The sequence below is a fragment of the Petaurus breviceps genome, unplaced genomic scaffold (genome assembly GCF_028583685.1).
Source record: "Petaurus breviceps papuanus isolate PSGF00001 unplaced genomic scaffold, PetGlider_PUasm1.0 183, whole genome shotgun sequence".
NCBI classification, from domain to species: Eukaryota; Metazoa; Chordata; class Mammalia; order Diprotodontia; family Petauridae; genus Petaurus; species Petaurus breviceps.
This window is the reverse complement of record NW_027185791.1, coordinates 1,822,872-1,840,999: the sequence shown is the minus strand read 5'-3', so window position 1 is coordinate 1,840,999 and position 18,128 is coordinate 1,822,872. Positions and strand designations below refer to the sequence as shown.

At 34.7% G+C, this 18,128-nt stretch overlaps 1 protein-coding gene across 1 annotated transcript in view; it reads right to left on the bottom strand.

The window, feature by feature from the left end:
* The window catches only part of SHC3 (SHC adaptor protein 3), a 164,287-nt gene extending 146,618 nt beyond the window's left edge, over positions 1 to 17,669 (bottom strand). The window contains exon 1 of the mRNA XM_069087744.1: positions 16,791 to 17,669. Coding sequence (XP_068943845.1) covers positions 16,791 to 17,336 — 546 coding nt within the window. The 5' untranslated portion in view covers positions 17,337 to 17,669. The remainder of the gene's footprint in view (positions 1 to 16,790) is intronic.
* Between the last annotated feature and the right edge of the window lie 459 nt (positions 17,670 to 18,128).

Here is an 18,128-nt window from a genome sequence, read left to right as displayed (position 1 = left end):
AAGAAGAAGAAGAAGAAGAAGAAGAAGAAGAAGAAGAAGAAGAAGAACTATCTCTACCTGCTGAAAATATTTTTAAAATGTCCCATACTTCAAGGTCCACATTATATAACAACTTGGTTAGAGTACTATCCCTACTCCACCACTATCAAGGAAATTAATCTGTGTGTCTCCTATGTACTTACATTTGAATTTCTATTTTAGTTCTATTCCTCTACATTATCTCTTCTATTTGATGATAAGCTATTAGACTCTAATGTAAAGGATCATGGTTTAGCCTGTAGCCCAAAGTAAGCCATGATCACCAATAAGAAAGAACCAAGTTTAGGTCTCACTGATTCTGCACTGTCAGTGTTTACAGAAAAAAAAATATTTACCTTAATTTTCCTACCTATAAATAGATGACTTAATTAAGATATATTAATAAACAGTGATCTTTGAGCTCTTTCTGGAGGTATATAACTTAGAGAATACAAGAATACCCAGTACTGTTATTCCAATGCTTTTTCAAAATAAAACAATTTTTAAATTATAATCAAATGCCATTGCAATATCATGAAACCATATTTTTCATCTGATTGATCAATGTACTATAGCAAGCTGCCCATATAATATTATTTTACCTAATGTTTTCAGAGTATGCTTGTTGGGGGCTAGAATCATGCCTATATACTGAAATATGGAGATTTAATAACTGATTCATTGATAGTAATAAGATGCATTTTTAATATGTCTGATATTTAAATGGCAGGCTAAAGCAGGTGATTTTTGTACCTTATGTTTACTACTTTCAAATACAATAAAATCTCCCTCATTTATGTGAAAGCAAATTGGAAATGTAGATTAAGAAAAAAATGTGTTGTTATCTGTAAGAACATAAAATATTTATAAATTCAGAAAATATATTTTAAATAATACTTTTATAGCACATTACACAGTTAAAATAGTAATTAATGAAAGAAATATAATCAAAAGATTTAAAGAGGTATAAAAAACTTCATTTAGAAGGACTGGACAAAAAACATAATATAGAAACAACAACAAAAATTATATCACATGACAAAAATATAACATAACATAATAAAATTTATAAATTATACTTGAAGCAGTTCTTAGAGGAAAATTTATTTTTCTGAATACTTACAAAAGATAAAAAGGGAAGATTGATGAGCTGAATTTATAGTAAAATATAGAAAATCAACAAATTTATACAAAAATTAAACATAAAAGAGAAATTGCTAAGAGCAAAAGAGAAATTAATACAGTTAAAAGTAATTGAATTAATGAACCAAGGTTTTTTTTTAAACCAACTAAAATATACACTATTAGCTAAATTAACAAAAATACTGAGGAGAATCTAATTAACAAAATCAAACTGGGAAAGGAACTTAAAATAAATGGTAAAGGAATAACGGAAATTAATAAAGAATAATCCACACAAGTATATGCCAACAAAACAGAGACTGTAAAAGAAATGATTAATGTTTTTGTTTACATGTTCTATTCCTGCCCCCACTCCACCTCCATTACTATGTAATCTCCTTAAAAGCAGGAAACGCTTTTTTGTTTTGTTTTTGTGTTCCCAGCATCTAGCACAGTGAATACTTACAAAAATATATAACAGCCAAATTGATGAAATAAGAAACAGACGATTGAAATAAACCAACATTAGAAAAATAAATGAGGCGGGTCTATTTGCCCCATTAGAAAAGCAAATGCATACCGGGAGCTAAATATTTCTTTTGCAGATGATGACTACGATTTATTTCAAAAGCCCAAAAACACCAACAAAAGCAACCATCAAAATCACAAGGCTAGAAGTGAAGTCAGAAGGATGAGGTCATTACTAAAATGGGGAATCATAGAAGAGGTGGCATTTCAATGAGCTTTGAAGGATGAGTGGGAAAATAAAAGATATTCTAGGCATAAGAAGTATGAATAAGGCACAGAGACAGGAAAGTACAGGATGCATTTGATGGAGCTACTCTTCTCTTGATATACCTTCTCTCAGTGCTTTACTTCCATGGATTCATATCATCATTATTATTAACAACAACAATAATAAAGAATTTGTATAGGACTTTAAGTTTTGCAAAGTACTCATTTTCTGCTTTGATCCTCATGACAACTCTAGGAGATAGGTGCTATTTTTATCTCCATCTCACAGATGAGGAAACTGAGGCAGAAACAAGTGAAATGATTTGTCCAGGGTCACAGAGTTAGTAATCATCTGAGGCGGATTTGAACTCAGGTCTTCTAGACTCCAGACCCAGTGTTCTATGTACTGCCTCTATTTATAATCTCTATAGAGATGATGTCTTATTCTCTCTCATATGCTGCATTTCCACATAACCAACAAGATAGACACAAGAAAAACTGGAGGTAGTCTCAGAGGGAGGTACTAAGATTAAAGAGGCCTGGGAAAGGCTTCTTGCTGGTGAGACTTGAAGAAAACCATGGAAGCTGGGAGGCAGAGATGAGGAGGGAGAGTTTTCCAGGTGTGGTGGACCTGGCTTACTTCAAGTCCCAGCTACAATCTCATCCAGAAGTCCAGTCCTCAATTCTAGTGCTTTCTTTCTGTTAATTATTTCCATTTATTTTGTATATATCTGGTTTGTACATAGTTGTATACAAGTTTTCTCCCCCATTAGAGACTGAGTTTCTCCAGGGCAGAAACTGTTTTTTGACTCAATTTGTCCTCCACAGGAATTCTGAAATTCATCGCTTTCTCTATTCATGTGGCCACCACCCTAGGCCAGGCCCACAGAACCTCTCCTCCAGGCCATTGAAATGGCCTAGTTGGGTTCCCTGCTAGTAGTCTCTGCAGTCTCTAAAGTATTCTCCATATATTTGCCAAAAATAATCTTCCAAAGGCAGAAATTTACCTTGTCAGTCCCCCAATCAAAAACCTTCAATGGCTCCCTAACATCTATAAGACAAAATACAAACTCTTTAGTTTAGCACTTAAAGTCCTTCATCATCTGACTCTGCCTTACCTTTCCACACTTACATAATTCCTCTTTTGAAGGAAGAAAGAATGACCTGCACATATTTCTGGGATTTGGAGACATTAACCTTATGTTATATTCTTACCTCCCTACCTTGTCCAAGGCTAACTTCATTCCTAGGATAGATCTGCCTCTGCCCTTGAGACTCTTTGGCTTTCTTCAGTAGTCAGTTTATGTTCAACCTCCTACAAGATTCTTTTCCTCATCCTTGTACCAGTTTGTGTTCTCTCTTTCAAATCATTGTGGATTATTTATTTGTTCTTGCCTTTAATTCTCCTCACCCCCTCCCAACCTGCCCCAGGACTATAGAAGTTCCTAAAGACAAGAACTATTTATCATTTTGCTTTTCTGTCCCTAGGATAATACCTTGAATTATAAGAAGGGGTATTGGAGAGCAGAAATTCTCAGCTAAGGGAAGTCCTTCTAAAACCAACATAGTTCAGTACCGTCTGAGCAATTTAGATTCTTAGAGAATTGCCTGGAACCATGGTGTCAAACTCAATAGAAATGGATTCCTGACCCACACAGGCCATGAATTTGACACCTCAGGACTAGAACTCTGAGATTTCAAGTGATCAGTCCAGGATCCTACAGCCAATAAGGGTCAGAGGCAGGACTTCAACTCTATCTTCCTACTTCAGGGCCAACTCTCCCTTATTCTATACTACCTCTATTGCATATGGCAGATATTTCATAAATGACCCCTGAATTGGATTGGATCAGGAGTAAAGACTGCAAAGTTAGAATGACGCTAGATTATAAGATCATATTTTAGAGGTGAGAACTTTGATATCATCTAGTCCAAACTCCATATTTTATAGATAAAGAAACTGGGCCCAAAGAGATAAATAACTTTCTCAAAAACACACAGGCAGAACTGTGTAAGAAGAAGCTGAAATGTCTCTCTTAATCACAGTGTGAGACCAAGACTAAGTAAGCCAACAGAGATACAAATTAGTTTGTCGGGGTTTTTTCCTCATAAAGGTTCTATTTGGGTAGATGACTCTAAAAAGTTTTAATTAACATTTACAGAAGACTCTGATATCTTCAGAAGTATACCATGTAAGCATAAAACATTAGCAGTAAATTTATTATCAGTAGATCGACGGAGTCTGCCAAATAATTATACTTAATTAAATATGATAAAGTGAAATATGCCAGAATGTTTCAGTTCTGAGCAATGGTGAAGTGCAAATCTCACACAGTGGTTAAGTATGTCTACAAGCTTAAATTTTTACAATTTAGGATAAGCTTGTGTTTCTTTTTCCACGTTTCTTAATGAGAAAAATGCCTTTTCAGGATGTTTCTAACCTAGGATTGATACCCATAAAAAGACAACAGCACTAGAATGCCATGACAAAGTGATCAGAAACCTGAGATTTCAGGGGGCTTCACTCATCTAAATAACTATTTGGTGAAAAAAAAAGGAGCAACTAACTTAGAGGTTATAAATGTCAAGGTGAGAAAATGTGGTTACTTCTTGGGGTCTATCAGGGCATTCATTTCTTTTCCGAGTTCTAAATTTCCACTGAACTCTGTGACAGGACAAATATCTACCAGGGGTAAACAAATCTATCCTACCCCCAGAACAGGAGTTAGTCTGGGAGGGGGAGAGGGGTTGTTTCTTGTTCTATCCCTAAGGCTACAAAGCTGTCCTTGACAATTGATTAGCCCCAGGGTCAAGACTTAAGCTGTGTCTCTCTTAATGCAGGTAGCCATCAACATGACTTCCTGGTTACTAAAGGACACAAAAAGACTCACACACTAGGATCAGGGTTCTCCTGATTTGGCAAATACCCCAAGGGCTCACAAATCACTACACTATGCCTTGCTGACCAGATGCATTTCCATATAAAGATGAGTGGGGATGGAAGGAATAGGATGTCTACCCAAGCTAATTGTTGGAATATTTTTTTTGGAGGGGGGACGTCAGGGCATTTGGGGTTAAGTGACTTACCCAAAGTCACATATCTAGTAAGTGTGTCAAATGTCTGAGGCTGGATTTGAACTCAGGTCCTCCTGACTACAGGGCCCGTGCTCTGTTCACTGCGCCAACTAGCTACCCCTGGAGTATCTTTGTTGAATATCTCTTTTACGCTATTGACAAGTAAATCTTATTTAGAAAACTGTTGGATGACTTACAAGTGCCTTATTTCATCTGATCATCAAACTTGAATTAGTGGGACACCAACCAGGCTGAACCAGGTACATTCCTAACCTAGGGAAATAAAACTTCAAGGAGTTGTGAATAGGCAGAGTTTAAAGACCAATTGTGAAGCTAAGGAGATTGGGGTAAATATAAGAAATTTGACTGCCCTGTGCTATTCTTTCTCAAGAATGTCCTTTAAGGTTGTCACACGGAAAAGGAATTACAGAATTGCAAACCCACAGAATTTTACACTGATAACATATCTCAGCTGTCATCTAGTCCATTCAGATAAAGGAATCTTCACTATAACATATCAGACAATAGGTAGCTAGCCTCCATTTAAAGACCTCCATTGGGGGTGGGAGTTGGGGTGGAGGATATATCTTCTCCTCATGTAGTCTATTACATTTTTAAATGTCTCTATTAGGAAATTTTTCCTGATATTAAGCTTAAATTTGCCTCTTTTGCAACTTCTACCCAGTGCTGCTAGGTCTATCCTCTGGGGGAAATGAAACAAGTGTGATCCCTCTTTCCCATGACAATTCTTCAAATACTTGAAAGTAGTTATCATGTCTCCCCTGTGTCTTCTCCAGGCTAAACATTGCCTGTTCTTTTAACCAAACCTCTTAAACATGAATGCCTTATAGGTTGCCAATATCCCTTTATAACTGTGGCCCCCAAACTGAACACTGTGCTCTAGATGTGTCCTGACCATGGCAAACTGCTTATTATCCAGACCTCACATATTTCCAGGTAAAATTATGAGATCATAGATTTATTACTCATTCACTTTTTGAAAACTTCCAGTTAACTGCATGAAGGTAGTTAGAGCAGAGACCAGATATGAATACAGGTACTGATTCCAAATCCCGTGCTAGACTCACTACACCACAGTGATTCCAGGACTTATCTGAGAAGCCACAACCTTTTTCGCAGGACGTAAGGACTCCAACCAACCAAAAGCAGAGTCTGGAAATAGAGGGAAGTGGAAGGATGAAGCTGAGAAAGACTAGATTAAGAGGGGAATCTCACTCCATTCTTTTTCTTTTCTGGGAGGTGATGTGAGAAACAATATTGATGAGCAAAGCTTGGTATTTACATCCATTAAAATGCATACTTTACAAGGTAAGAACTGTATTGGTGCTAATAGGAAGCAAAAAATGATGTGGCCATGCCATCTTAACTAAATAGCTATCTAGCCTCTAAAATATCCATCTAGCCTCTGTAATAATAATTTAGAAGAACTTACAAGTCAGTACAGGGCAGGTAGATGGTGCAGTAGATATAGAGCTGGGTCTGGAGTCAGGAAGACCTGAGTTCAAATCCAGCCTCAGACACTTGTGTGACCCTGAGCAAGTCACTTAACCTTATTTGCCTCAATTTTCTCATCTGTAAAATGAGTTAGAGGAGGAAATGGCAAACCACTCCAGTATCTTTGCTGAGAAAAAACCCACAAGTCAGTACAACAGCAGTGTTTCGCTGATGTTTATGTATTCCCTTATAAAGAGCTTCTATTTCTGCCTCCATCCATCTCTATCTAAATGGTCTCTATAATTTCCCTCCATCTAGTTCCTGGATTTCCTCACAATACATCTTCACCCACACTTGCAATGTGCATACACACACACACACACACACACACACTACATATACTTATTCTGTTCCTTCTGAGCCATCTTTCCCAAGCCATCTTCCACTACATATAGTTCATCATGCTTATTACCTATACTTTATATATTTGTGTTTAAAATTCTTAGGCCATAGATTTATCACAGATTCCTTTTTTTAAAAATCCTATTAGTTTCACATATGTAGTTATAACAGAAATAACATGAATGAGTGGCCTCTATGGAAAAAGAAACATTATAGTTAAAAATAAATAAATAAAACTAGATATAAAAGGGGGTAGATTAGATTTATGGTCTGCAGAAAAATTCATAACCAAAGGATAAAAGAGATTATGAAAGTAAAAGCAAGCCATCTTGATTATACTAATAAAATCAATGTAATGAATAAAAGATAAACTGTCAGTTGAAGGGGAAAACACCATTACATCAAATCTCTTTATTAAAAGTCTGATATTAACATATATAGAAAACTGGTACAAATATGCAAACTTAAATCTATTATCCAATTAAATGAGCACTTTTCAAAAGGTAAAAAGTTAATGATCAATAAACATATGAAATATTGCTCCAAATCACTAAGGGAATCATATGAGGGGAACATAAATTAATAGAATTAATTGTGATTTTTTTCTCTGATACTTATCTAATTGGCAAAAATAATAGAAGGTAATAATGTTGGTGGGCCTACATAAAGATAGATGCATAGCACATGACTGAGTTGAGCTATATAAATCAATCCAACTATTTTTAACAGTTTGAAAGTATGCTAGAAAAGAAACCAAATTTTTTATGCCCATTGTTGCAGTGATAACATTCCTAATCATCTACCCCCAAGGAGGTTAAAGATAAAGGGAAATGTCCCATATGAGCTTATATATATATATACATATATATATATGTATGTATGTATATATATTATATAATATATATTACATATATATCAGCAGGTTTTATAATAGAAAGAAATTGGAAATAAGGTAGATACCAATCTTTTGAAAAATGGCTGAATTGTGGCATATGGATAGTAAGGAATATTAATGTGCCATAAAAAATAAATAAAAAGAATGCAGAGGGACTTGGGAAGAACTGTATGAAATAATGCAGAATGAAATAAGCAGAACCAAGACAACAAAATACACAATTTACACATTAACATAAAGGTAAAAAAAAAAAAACACAAAAAGACATCAAAACTCAGAGAAATGCATTCATCTATCTTGACACCAGAAGGCTAATATTGAGGCATACCTAACTCCTCTTGATAGGGAGGTGGCAAACTGTAGTTTAAAAATAAGGTATAAGACTGACTTCAGAAAAACCGGGAAAGATTTATATGAACTGACACTGAATGAAGTGAGCAGAACCAGGAGAACACTGTACACAGTAACAGCCACAGTGTGCAATGACTAGCTTTGATAGATTTAGTTCTTCTTAGCAATGCAAGGACCTAAAATAATTCCAAAAGACTCATAATGAAAAATGCCATCCACATCCAGAGAAAGAAATATGGAGTCTGAATGCAGATCAAAGCTTACCATTTGCGCTTTTTGTTTTGTTTTGCTTTGTTTTTTCTTTCTCATGGTTCCTCCCATTTGTTCTAATTCTTCTATTCAACATGATTAATGTAAACATATGTTTAATAAGAACTTATATGTAGACCCTATATCAAATTGCATGCCGTCTTGGGGAGGGGGGAGAGAAGGGAGATAGAGAAAATTTAAAACTTATGAAAGTGAATGCTGAAAACTAAAAATAAATTAATTAACTTTTTTTAATTAGGTATATACTGTCAGACATGGTCAAAATTTTACTTTACTTATCTCAATTCTACTGTCTTTGAAGAAAGGTTGCTGTTGGAAAGGGACAAATTAGGAAATGTTAGTGATATAAGTAAAAAGCATCAATAAAAGCTTTTTTAAAAAATATATACAATTTTTAAAAATGCAACATATTGGTGTTTGAATTCCATCTGGTACTGCTAGCTGTATGACCTCAGTTTTCCTTACCTGTAAAATGGAAATAACACCTGTAGTACCTTCTTCCCAAGGTTGTTATGTAGGTCAATTGAAATAATATATGTAAAATAGTTTCAAAATTTTACAACACTGTTTAAATATCAGCTATTGTTGTTATTTTGTTTTATTTGGGCAGAACAGAAGGGTCAGAGAAACAGCTGAAATATCATGCTTATTCTTCATCTCAAACTGAGGCCCAACGAGGAGTAATCACAGAGCTTATAAGAAAATTTGTGAGGTTCTTTGAGTAGACATAATATTCTATTTTTAAAGACTTTCCCCAGCAACCAACTCCAGTGTTTATCAGCCTTCACTATTATGAAATTTTTCACCTACTATATAACCCAAATCTCTTATGCTTTCAATAAAGGCCTTTTTTTCTTTCCTTTTCCTTAGACAAACTGAAGAGCTGGTTGTAATCCTGGTTAAAATCTGAAGAATTATAATTCACCCCCAACACCTCTATTTTTCTATTCTAAATAATCTCTTCACCTTAACCTTTTATCTACTAGTTTCTAACCACTTGATCATTTTGTGGCTAACCTCTGAACCTCCTCAAACTTTCCTTGCACTACTATTGTGGGCCCAGCCCTAACCCCAGTACCCTCTTAGTTCAAGATCAATGAAGGGACTGAAATGAGGCACGGGAAAATCACTGAACACTTAACAGGTCTGCTTTGCCTTAACTCTGCAAAAATATGCAAGAAGGATACAGTGGTACATAGCTTCTCTGGACACAGTCTCTCTGTCTCCAATATCCCAAGTCTGAGAAACCTCAGTTATATGCCACTGGGACCTTTTATGCTCTCAGACCAGGAAGCTTTGTCAGGGAAGCTGGAGCCAACAAGGTTGCCTGAGGAGGAGAAAGAATGTCAGGAAAACACTGGTCCTAGCAAAGTTATGAAAATCGGAATCAGAATCCAACAAGGATCTTGCCAGGATAATTATAATGGAATCTCAAGTAATGCTATGTTTCCCTTCTGTGGGACCAGTCCTAAACATAATAAAACCAATAGACTTCTGTTTATTTCATTATTTTCCCTGCTTTCTGTACTTGTCAAGAATCAGGATTTTAGTGCTGAGAGGGACTGTATTGCCCTGTCTCTTCATTTTATAAGTAAGGAAACGGAGATAGAGGGGTGAAGTAATTTTCCCAAGGTTACACAGCTAGTTGATGGTAGAGCTAGGATGAAAGCCCACATCTCCTGAATCTCCAATCCAGGGTTCTTTCTGCTATGTGATACTAAAACAAGCAACTAAAAAATGCAACTATCTTGAAAAAAAAAACATTGTAAGTTCTTAGATTTAGTCTTAAGACAAAATTTAAGTCAAATCAAACAAATAATGAATTAATTAAATTTAAGTCTTAAAACTAAATCTGAGAACTTGAGATTTTTTTCAAGTTTGTTGAATTCTTTGGTGCTTACTCACTAACATACAGTATCTTCCCAGATTTCTCTCTATTTGGGGACACTATCGTTCACTGTCAATATTAATGAATCAAGCAGTATCTAAATGTTTCTATGCTAAGCACTGGGCATACAAATCCATAAAAGCAAAATAGATCTGGCCCTGAAGAAATTTATATTTTATTAGGGTAAACAAACTGTACACATATAAGCAGATGCAAAATACATGAAAAATAAATACAAGAAATTTTGGAAGGAATTACTAACATCAGGAGGAATAAGGAAAAGTTTCATGTAGGGGTACAGATGAAGTGAACTTTGAAGGATATTAGAGTACTTGTGTGGTATGATATATTAGAAGTACTAAGAGGCAAAGGTGAAACAGCTCATTTTAGCCTGTGGCTATCTAAAGGCTTGGAGATGGGTGATGAATGTTACAGGTAAGTGGCAGCACATAAGCCAGTTTGAGTGCAAGAAGGCATGTTGGAGCCATACTGTAAAGGGTGTAAAATGCCAAACAGAGGAGTGTGTGTTTGGCATCAGAATCAACAGGAAGTCACCGGAGCTTCATGAGAAGGGAAATTACATGTTTGGAGCTATGCATTAGGGATACCACTTTGACTAACACACAAAAGATGGCATAATTGTACAAAGCGAATGATTCTTTTTGTCAGGAAAGAAATCAAGGAAGCTTTCTTTATTAGTTTCTAGTAAAAGGACTTTGCTTTTCTTAATTGCCTCATTATTTATGTGAATATTAAAAGGATTAATGACATTATTCTATTGATCACAGAATTTGAAAGTTGAAAGGAAACAAGAAAAATAAAGTTTATGTAAGTATCTATATATTTACCTGTCCTGGAATTATAATTTCAGTAAAGCTGAAAATGCTCATAGAAATTGTCTGACCCAACCCTCTCATTTCTTTTATAGATGAAAAAACAGAGGAGCAAAGTGGGGAGGTGACTTGTTTGAGGCAAGTTAATGGCAGAGCTAGAACTAGAATCCAAGCATTCTGATTCCTAACACAGGGCATTCCTCATACAATCTATGTCTGGGTCACAGAAAAAAAATCTTACTGTATCCTTTTCACAACAAATTGAATTGTAATCTTTCCATCTATCTTTCTAGGTTAGATAATGTGTAAACCACCCACATGATTGTATATTTTTGTACTCTATTTTTAAAACCTCAGTTTTTCATGCTCAAAAAAAGAATTACATGATTCACCCCTATTTAATAAGTAGTAAGATCAAAAGTAAATTATTTCATAATAAACAATGAATCATAGATGAATTTATAAATAACTTCACTGTTGATTATTTTGCAAGATTCCTATCCAAAGTCCTTAAGTTTTAAAACTACCCTAAGACTTTAGGGACACCCTGTATTTGGCAGTTACCAAAAAGGTATAGTATTAAGAATTTGTAAGGTATTTTAAAATAGAATGAGAGCATATGTAGGAAGAACAAGTGTTAGCACCTTAAGGTAGTAGGAATAAGTTTGTCTTAAGCTCACATTTTATGATTGAATCGTTTTGAGTAAGTTGCTTTTCAATAATAAAATAAGCACTTGTGTGGTATGATATATTAAACAATGTGTGCACTCTTAAAGACCAATAAATGTATATGGATGCTCTGAGAAGACAGACCACCAATGAAAACTAAACAACTTTATCATTAACTAATGTAGTAAACTAACCAATCAAATTATGTGGCAAACAACTTAGGAACACCCATAGCAAGGAGGTAAAAAAAAAAAAAAACACTCGTTCTCATAGCATCAACCTGCTATAAGAATGACTAGAGTTGGGCAGCTAGGTGGCACAGTGAATAGAGCACCAGCCCTGGAGTCAGGAGGACCTGAGTTCAAATCCAGCCTCAGACACTTAACACACACACACACACACAAACCTAGCTGTGTGACCTTGGGCAAGTCACTTAACCCTAACTGCCCTCCAAAAAAAGAGGAAAAAAAAGAATGACTAGAGTCTACAGTTGAGACTTGAAGTAGCCCGTGATGTCTTGAGGGCAGTGGTGATTTATGGAAACTTGGCAGATGACAACTTTGGAGAGACACATATAGCCTCCAATTGGTATTGAGGGAACCTTATCAAAAGTCCAGTGTGAAAGAACTTATCAGAACCTCTAAAAATCAGATTGTTGGTTTGTTTTTAGAGGAGGGTATTGTTTGCACACTTTGGTTAATAGTTTTATTGCATGCATTGAGAAGTCTAAGTCTAGTTACTGTTTCCATCTCATTAGATAGAATGGAGGCTGGCTAGATGACCTTGGGCATGTCACATGACTTCTTCCTCAGTTTCCTCATCTGTAAAATGGAGATAAAAGGAGCACTTACCTCCCAGCGTTGTGGTGAGGCTAAGGTGAGATAAGATTTGTAAAGCAGCTTGCAAATCATAAAAATTTATATAAATATTAGCTATTATCATTGCTATTAAATAAGGACTCTACCTATCTTTGTTCAAACAAGTTAGGATTTAAGGGAGATTTTAAACAACAAAGGTGCTGAATTTTCATCCCCTTTTTATGAAAAAAAGACTTTGTTTTCCAGTTCTTTCTCTTTTATCAAGTTGTAATGTGGTGAAGTGACTAAATCTAGGAAAACCTTAAGCTGTATAATATAAAAAGATAAACATAAGAAGCAATCATAAGTGAATGAACTGTTTACATTCTAATACAAGGCGATGAAACATACAGTCCCTCTGTCAGCGTTCAGTGGTCATAAAGGGAGTTTTATTAGACAGAGGGCTTGAGAGTGTCCCTATTATGTTTTGATTATCTTTTTTTCTGGAAGGGGAAAGGCAAGGCAATTGGTATTAAGTGACTTGCCCAAGGTCACACAGCTAGTAAGGGTCAAGAGTCTGAGTCCATATTTGAACTCAGGTCCTCCTGACTCCAGGGCCAGGGCTCTATTCACGGAGCCACCTAGCTGCCCCTACTTTGATTGTCTTAAGAGAAGAATGGGAAGGGCAGAAAGAGTCTTTGAGTCTTCTTGCACAAAATTACCAATATGGAAGTATTTTATGTGACTGCACATGTATAACCTACAACAGATTGCTTACTGTCTTTGGAAGGGGTAAAATGAAGGAAAAAGAGATAGAATTTGCAATTCAAAACTTTAAAAAATGTTTTAAATTATTTTTACGTGTAATGTAGGAGAATAAAATAAAAGGAGTGAATTCAAACAAATGAAGAAACAAAAGAAATTATTTGAAACCATTTCCTCTATTATATGCCAATAAAATTGACAATCTAAATGAAATGGATGGCTATTTTAAAAATATAAAATGTTCATGTTGATAGAATTGAAAATAGAGTGCTTAAATAACCCAACATTAGAAAAAAGAAGTTGAACAAGCTATAAAAAAAACTCATGAAGGAAAAAATAGGACATGATTTTATCAAACATTTAAAGAATAATTAATCCCAGTACAATAAAAATTGTGAAAAATTAGAAAAAGAAAAGATTCTAAGAGTATCTTCTTTGATACTAATATGATTCTGATATGTAAACCAGAAAGAGTTGAAACAAAAAAAGAAAACTAGATTCTAGTATCCCTAATGAATGTTGATGCAAATTTTTTAATAAAATAATACCAATAAGTCTATGGCAACATATCACACAAATCATACATGATGATCAGGCTAGACTTATACCCAAAATGGAAAACTGGTTCAACAGTAGGAAAGCTATTAAAAAATAACTGAACATATAAATCACAAGAAAAAATAATATGGTTGTATTAACAGATGCAAAACAGTTTTTATAATATGTAGGAACCTATTCCTGTTAAGAAAAAAAAACACTAGAAAACCTAGGAATAAATATACCTTGACTTAATTTGATAAGTAGTATCTATCTATAACCCAAAAAACAGCAATAGCTCTAATGGGGATAAACTAGAGGCCTTTCCAATAAGATCAGGGGAAAAGCAAAGATGTCTATTCACCATTACCACTCAATATAGTGTAAAAAAATGTATTCTATAGCAATAACAGAAGAAAATTGAAATTGAAATAAGTACAGAGAAAATTTAAGATGTCCAAAAGGACAGTATGTTCAAAGGACACACTTCAAAGATGCAGAAAAGGAGATCATGAGAAGAACTGGTAGTAGATAAATAGCTCTTGGAATCCAGAGAGAGGATATTTGAACTCATGGGTGCTGATGAAATTTCTAAGCAAGATGGTATTAGTAGGAAAAGAAAAGAAAGCCCAAGATAGAGTCTTCAGGGGTACTCCTGATTACTGAATGCTACCTGGATGAAGATTCAGCAATGTAGACTGAGGAATTGTCATATAGGTGGGAGGAAAACCAGGAAATAGCAGTGTCATTAAAACCTAGAAAAAATAGAGTATCCTGGAGAAGGGAGTAATCAGCAGTGTCAAAGGCTGCAGAGAAGTTAAGAAAAATGAAGATTTGTCAAATAAGAGATCATTGGTGACTTTTAAGAGATCAGTTTCCTTTTAATTATGAGGTTAAAACTAGAATACAAAGAATTTAGAAGTAAGTGAGAGAAAAATAGAGAAATCTAGTGTAGCTGGCTTCCTAACAAGGATAGCCTTTGCAAAAAAAACGACATATTAATCATTGATTTGCTATTTGTAGCTATTTTGTTTTTAGTACTTTGGCTGTTAGTGTTATTGGTATGGCTCAACATTGTATAAAACAAGAGTAAAAAAAAGTTAACATTGCTTTAAAGGGAAAAATATTAAAAACATAGTTTTCTATGTTCTCAAAAGTAAAGGACAATTGAACCAGAAATTCCATAAATTCTACTGATTTTAATCATATGTTAGTTAAATCATAAGCTCATAAGGTTTAAAGCTGGAAGAAACCTTGGAGATTATCTAGTCCAATTTGTGTGTTTTATAAATGAAGAAAATAATATAAGACTAAATTCTTTGACTAAGGTAGCACGTACCAGAGTCAGTTTGAACCTAATTATTTTGAACTCTTTAGGAGGTTTTCCCCTACTCCACAATGATGCTTATCTAGAAAACTTTGCCAGTGTATAATTTAAATATAGGGTGATTTACTTAAAGTTATAATTATATTAGTATTCTGGGAATAATCCACTCTGCTTTTAAACTTTTAAACTAAGTTTAAAATTTATGCCTATTTTATTATTCAACAGTTATATAATTATTCTACATAAAGTAAATTAACAAAAAATAGTTAATTTCAAAAGTTATCATCTGCCTGTTTTAAGATTAAATGTCATTGGTACCAAAATAGAGTGATTCCTTTTCAGATATAATAATAATAATAATACATTTTAATATAAAACTCAAAATAGTAGGGAAAAGCTTATTTGCAATACCCAAACAGCTGGTTTCTACAGAAAAGTATTTTGTCCACACATGATTCAAAAAGTAATTCCTTCAATATTTTTGGCCCTCAAAAATGATCATGACAAAGACTCTATTTTGTAATAAAGAAGTAATGCAAACTGAAATTTGAAGTAGCCCAATTCTAGACTCTATATTCAACCATCACTTGGGAACAAAATTCCTACTGGTTTCTCAATGTCATATATGGTAGAGAGACAAATTGTGTTTCATTTCCTTTCAAATAAAAACACTACCTTTAAATAACAATACTAGTCTTTTTTTTCAACCTAGATTTTTTAATTAAGATTTATTTAGAATGCATTCTAGGAAAACCTGCTAGGATGGCTAAACTGTTAAGAATTAGATTGTACTTTTATAGCTATTCTACTAGAAAATGAAAACTAGACTCTTCTGCCAGCTTTCCTAAGCCCCACTCCTTCCAATCTATTTAAACCAGGCTTTTAAATGCTTTCTGAAGATAATAGCAGCAAAAAACCATCCCACATTCAAGTTTGGCTGTTCTGAACACAAAACATAAGTGCTCAAATGAAATATACACACACGCTAGGAAAAATCCTGCTATTTGAGAAACTCAATCTCTCATAAAAAGCATTTTGCTCCACTAAGCAAAGATAATAATTCTTTTTATGGGAAAAAAAATAAAAGCACCAACTGACTTGGCAAACCATAACTGATTACAGTGACAACATGTTTTATTCCACTTCATTCAAAAAGATTACCATAATTATTTTATAGACTTTTTTTATTTTAAAACCTGCTAAATAACAAATAAGTGCTCTTTATATGCAAAGGTAGGTCTGCTCCTTAATGAGAAATTTCAGCAGACATACTTAATAACTATGTGACAATGAGATATAAAAATAAACTGCACTAAATTAAAAGCTTGGATTTAATGAAACAGCTACATATGTAAATATATGCATATACAACATATGTGTGTCTGTGTATTTGAGAAGACACCTCTGCATTTCTCCCAACACCGCTGCAAAAACATGCTGACTGCTAAAGAGTTAAAGTACATGTTTCTCCTTCCTTGTGACAATTAATGCTAATTTTCCTAAGTCTGTTTTTCTGTACTTCTAACCTGTGCAGCATATATGGAAAAATAATAGGTAAACACTGATTATTGTAGCCTCACCAATCTATCCTGGAAGCTAGCATGGACATTTTCATTGATAAAAAGGGAGAATGGAAAGAAAGCAAACCAACCTTCACTTCAAACGTCACACCAGGTCCCAGGATCTTTTCATTTGAATGCAGCCACCCTCCAGAAGGCTTATTGACAAAAATGCTATTTGAATTGCAGACTTCACCTCCTAGTTGCATCTCCTCTGATTGAAATTTTTTCCCTGTGCTCATCTTGCTTGTGTTCTGCTGAGAACACAGAGTGGCAGAGACAAGGTTACATGTGTTGTCTGAAGCGCCTGATGCTGAGCTAGGAACATTCAAGCTGCCTGGCAACTTGGAAACAGCAAGGTCCTTCACTGCAGAAGGCAGGTTTTTGATGCCCAAAAGGTTGCTGGAGCTGGAGAATTTCAAGTGAGATACTTTATGTTTAAGAGTACAAAGCGTGGTGGGTCCATCCTCCTGGTCTTTATGGAGAACCTTGGTTGAGACCACATATGAGGATGATATTGCTGAGGTTGTGTCAATTGTTGAGACCTTGCTGGTGTTCGTGGACAAATTGTGGATAAGTTCATCAACTGATGTCACTGATTCATTCCTGAAGCGGTTATACTTGGTATGTTGACGCATGCCCTTCTATCTGGTTTCCTGTATATGTTTTGGCAGAGCTGATGCCAACCCAGAAAACACCTGTTCTCTCATAGCAGACAATACATAATAATTGAGTAAGGGCAGTAAAATTGGGATGCTCCCCCCCAAATGCCTTTAAAGGAAGGAAGAAAAAAAGAAGAAAATTGTTCCACACCCCTTCATCAAAAATAAAACAAAAACCACGAAAGAAAACTGCTTATGGTTCCTTAGACTAGGAAAAGTAATAGTTTTCTGATAGAGATTCCAATTCTGCTTAGCTGCCAAGTCTCACAGTAAAAGCATGACTCACACAAATGAGGAGACCCTCTTCAACAAAGGCTCAGTGAACACAGCAAATCACTTACAACTTCCTGTAGCAAAAAAAAAAAAGGCACATCCACCCACTTACAGCACACCAGAACCAATCAATTCTCAAAATTCTCCAATTTCCTTTTTTTCTTATTTTTCTCAAAAGATATTTCCTTCCAATTTTTTTTATTTCTCACCTTTCTTGAACCCTCACTCTTTTGATAACAGAAGTAATACCAGTATCTCAGTGAAACGTGCCCACCCAGAGATCATGTCATTTTAGGATAATTGAATTTGTTCAATTAACTTCCTAAAAATCCATAATTCTGTCTTGGGGGTTAAAACTACCCCCACTCAACTCATCTTCACAAGCCTTACACGTATTCAACAATATGCTTAACAATATGAAAAGTACTTTTAAGAAAAAGACCTTCCTCAAGCCCTGATGATTTAGAATCACATTTTTTCAAATAAAAGTAAGGA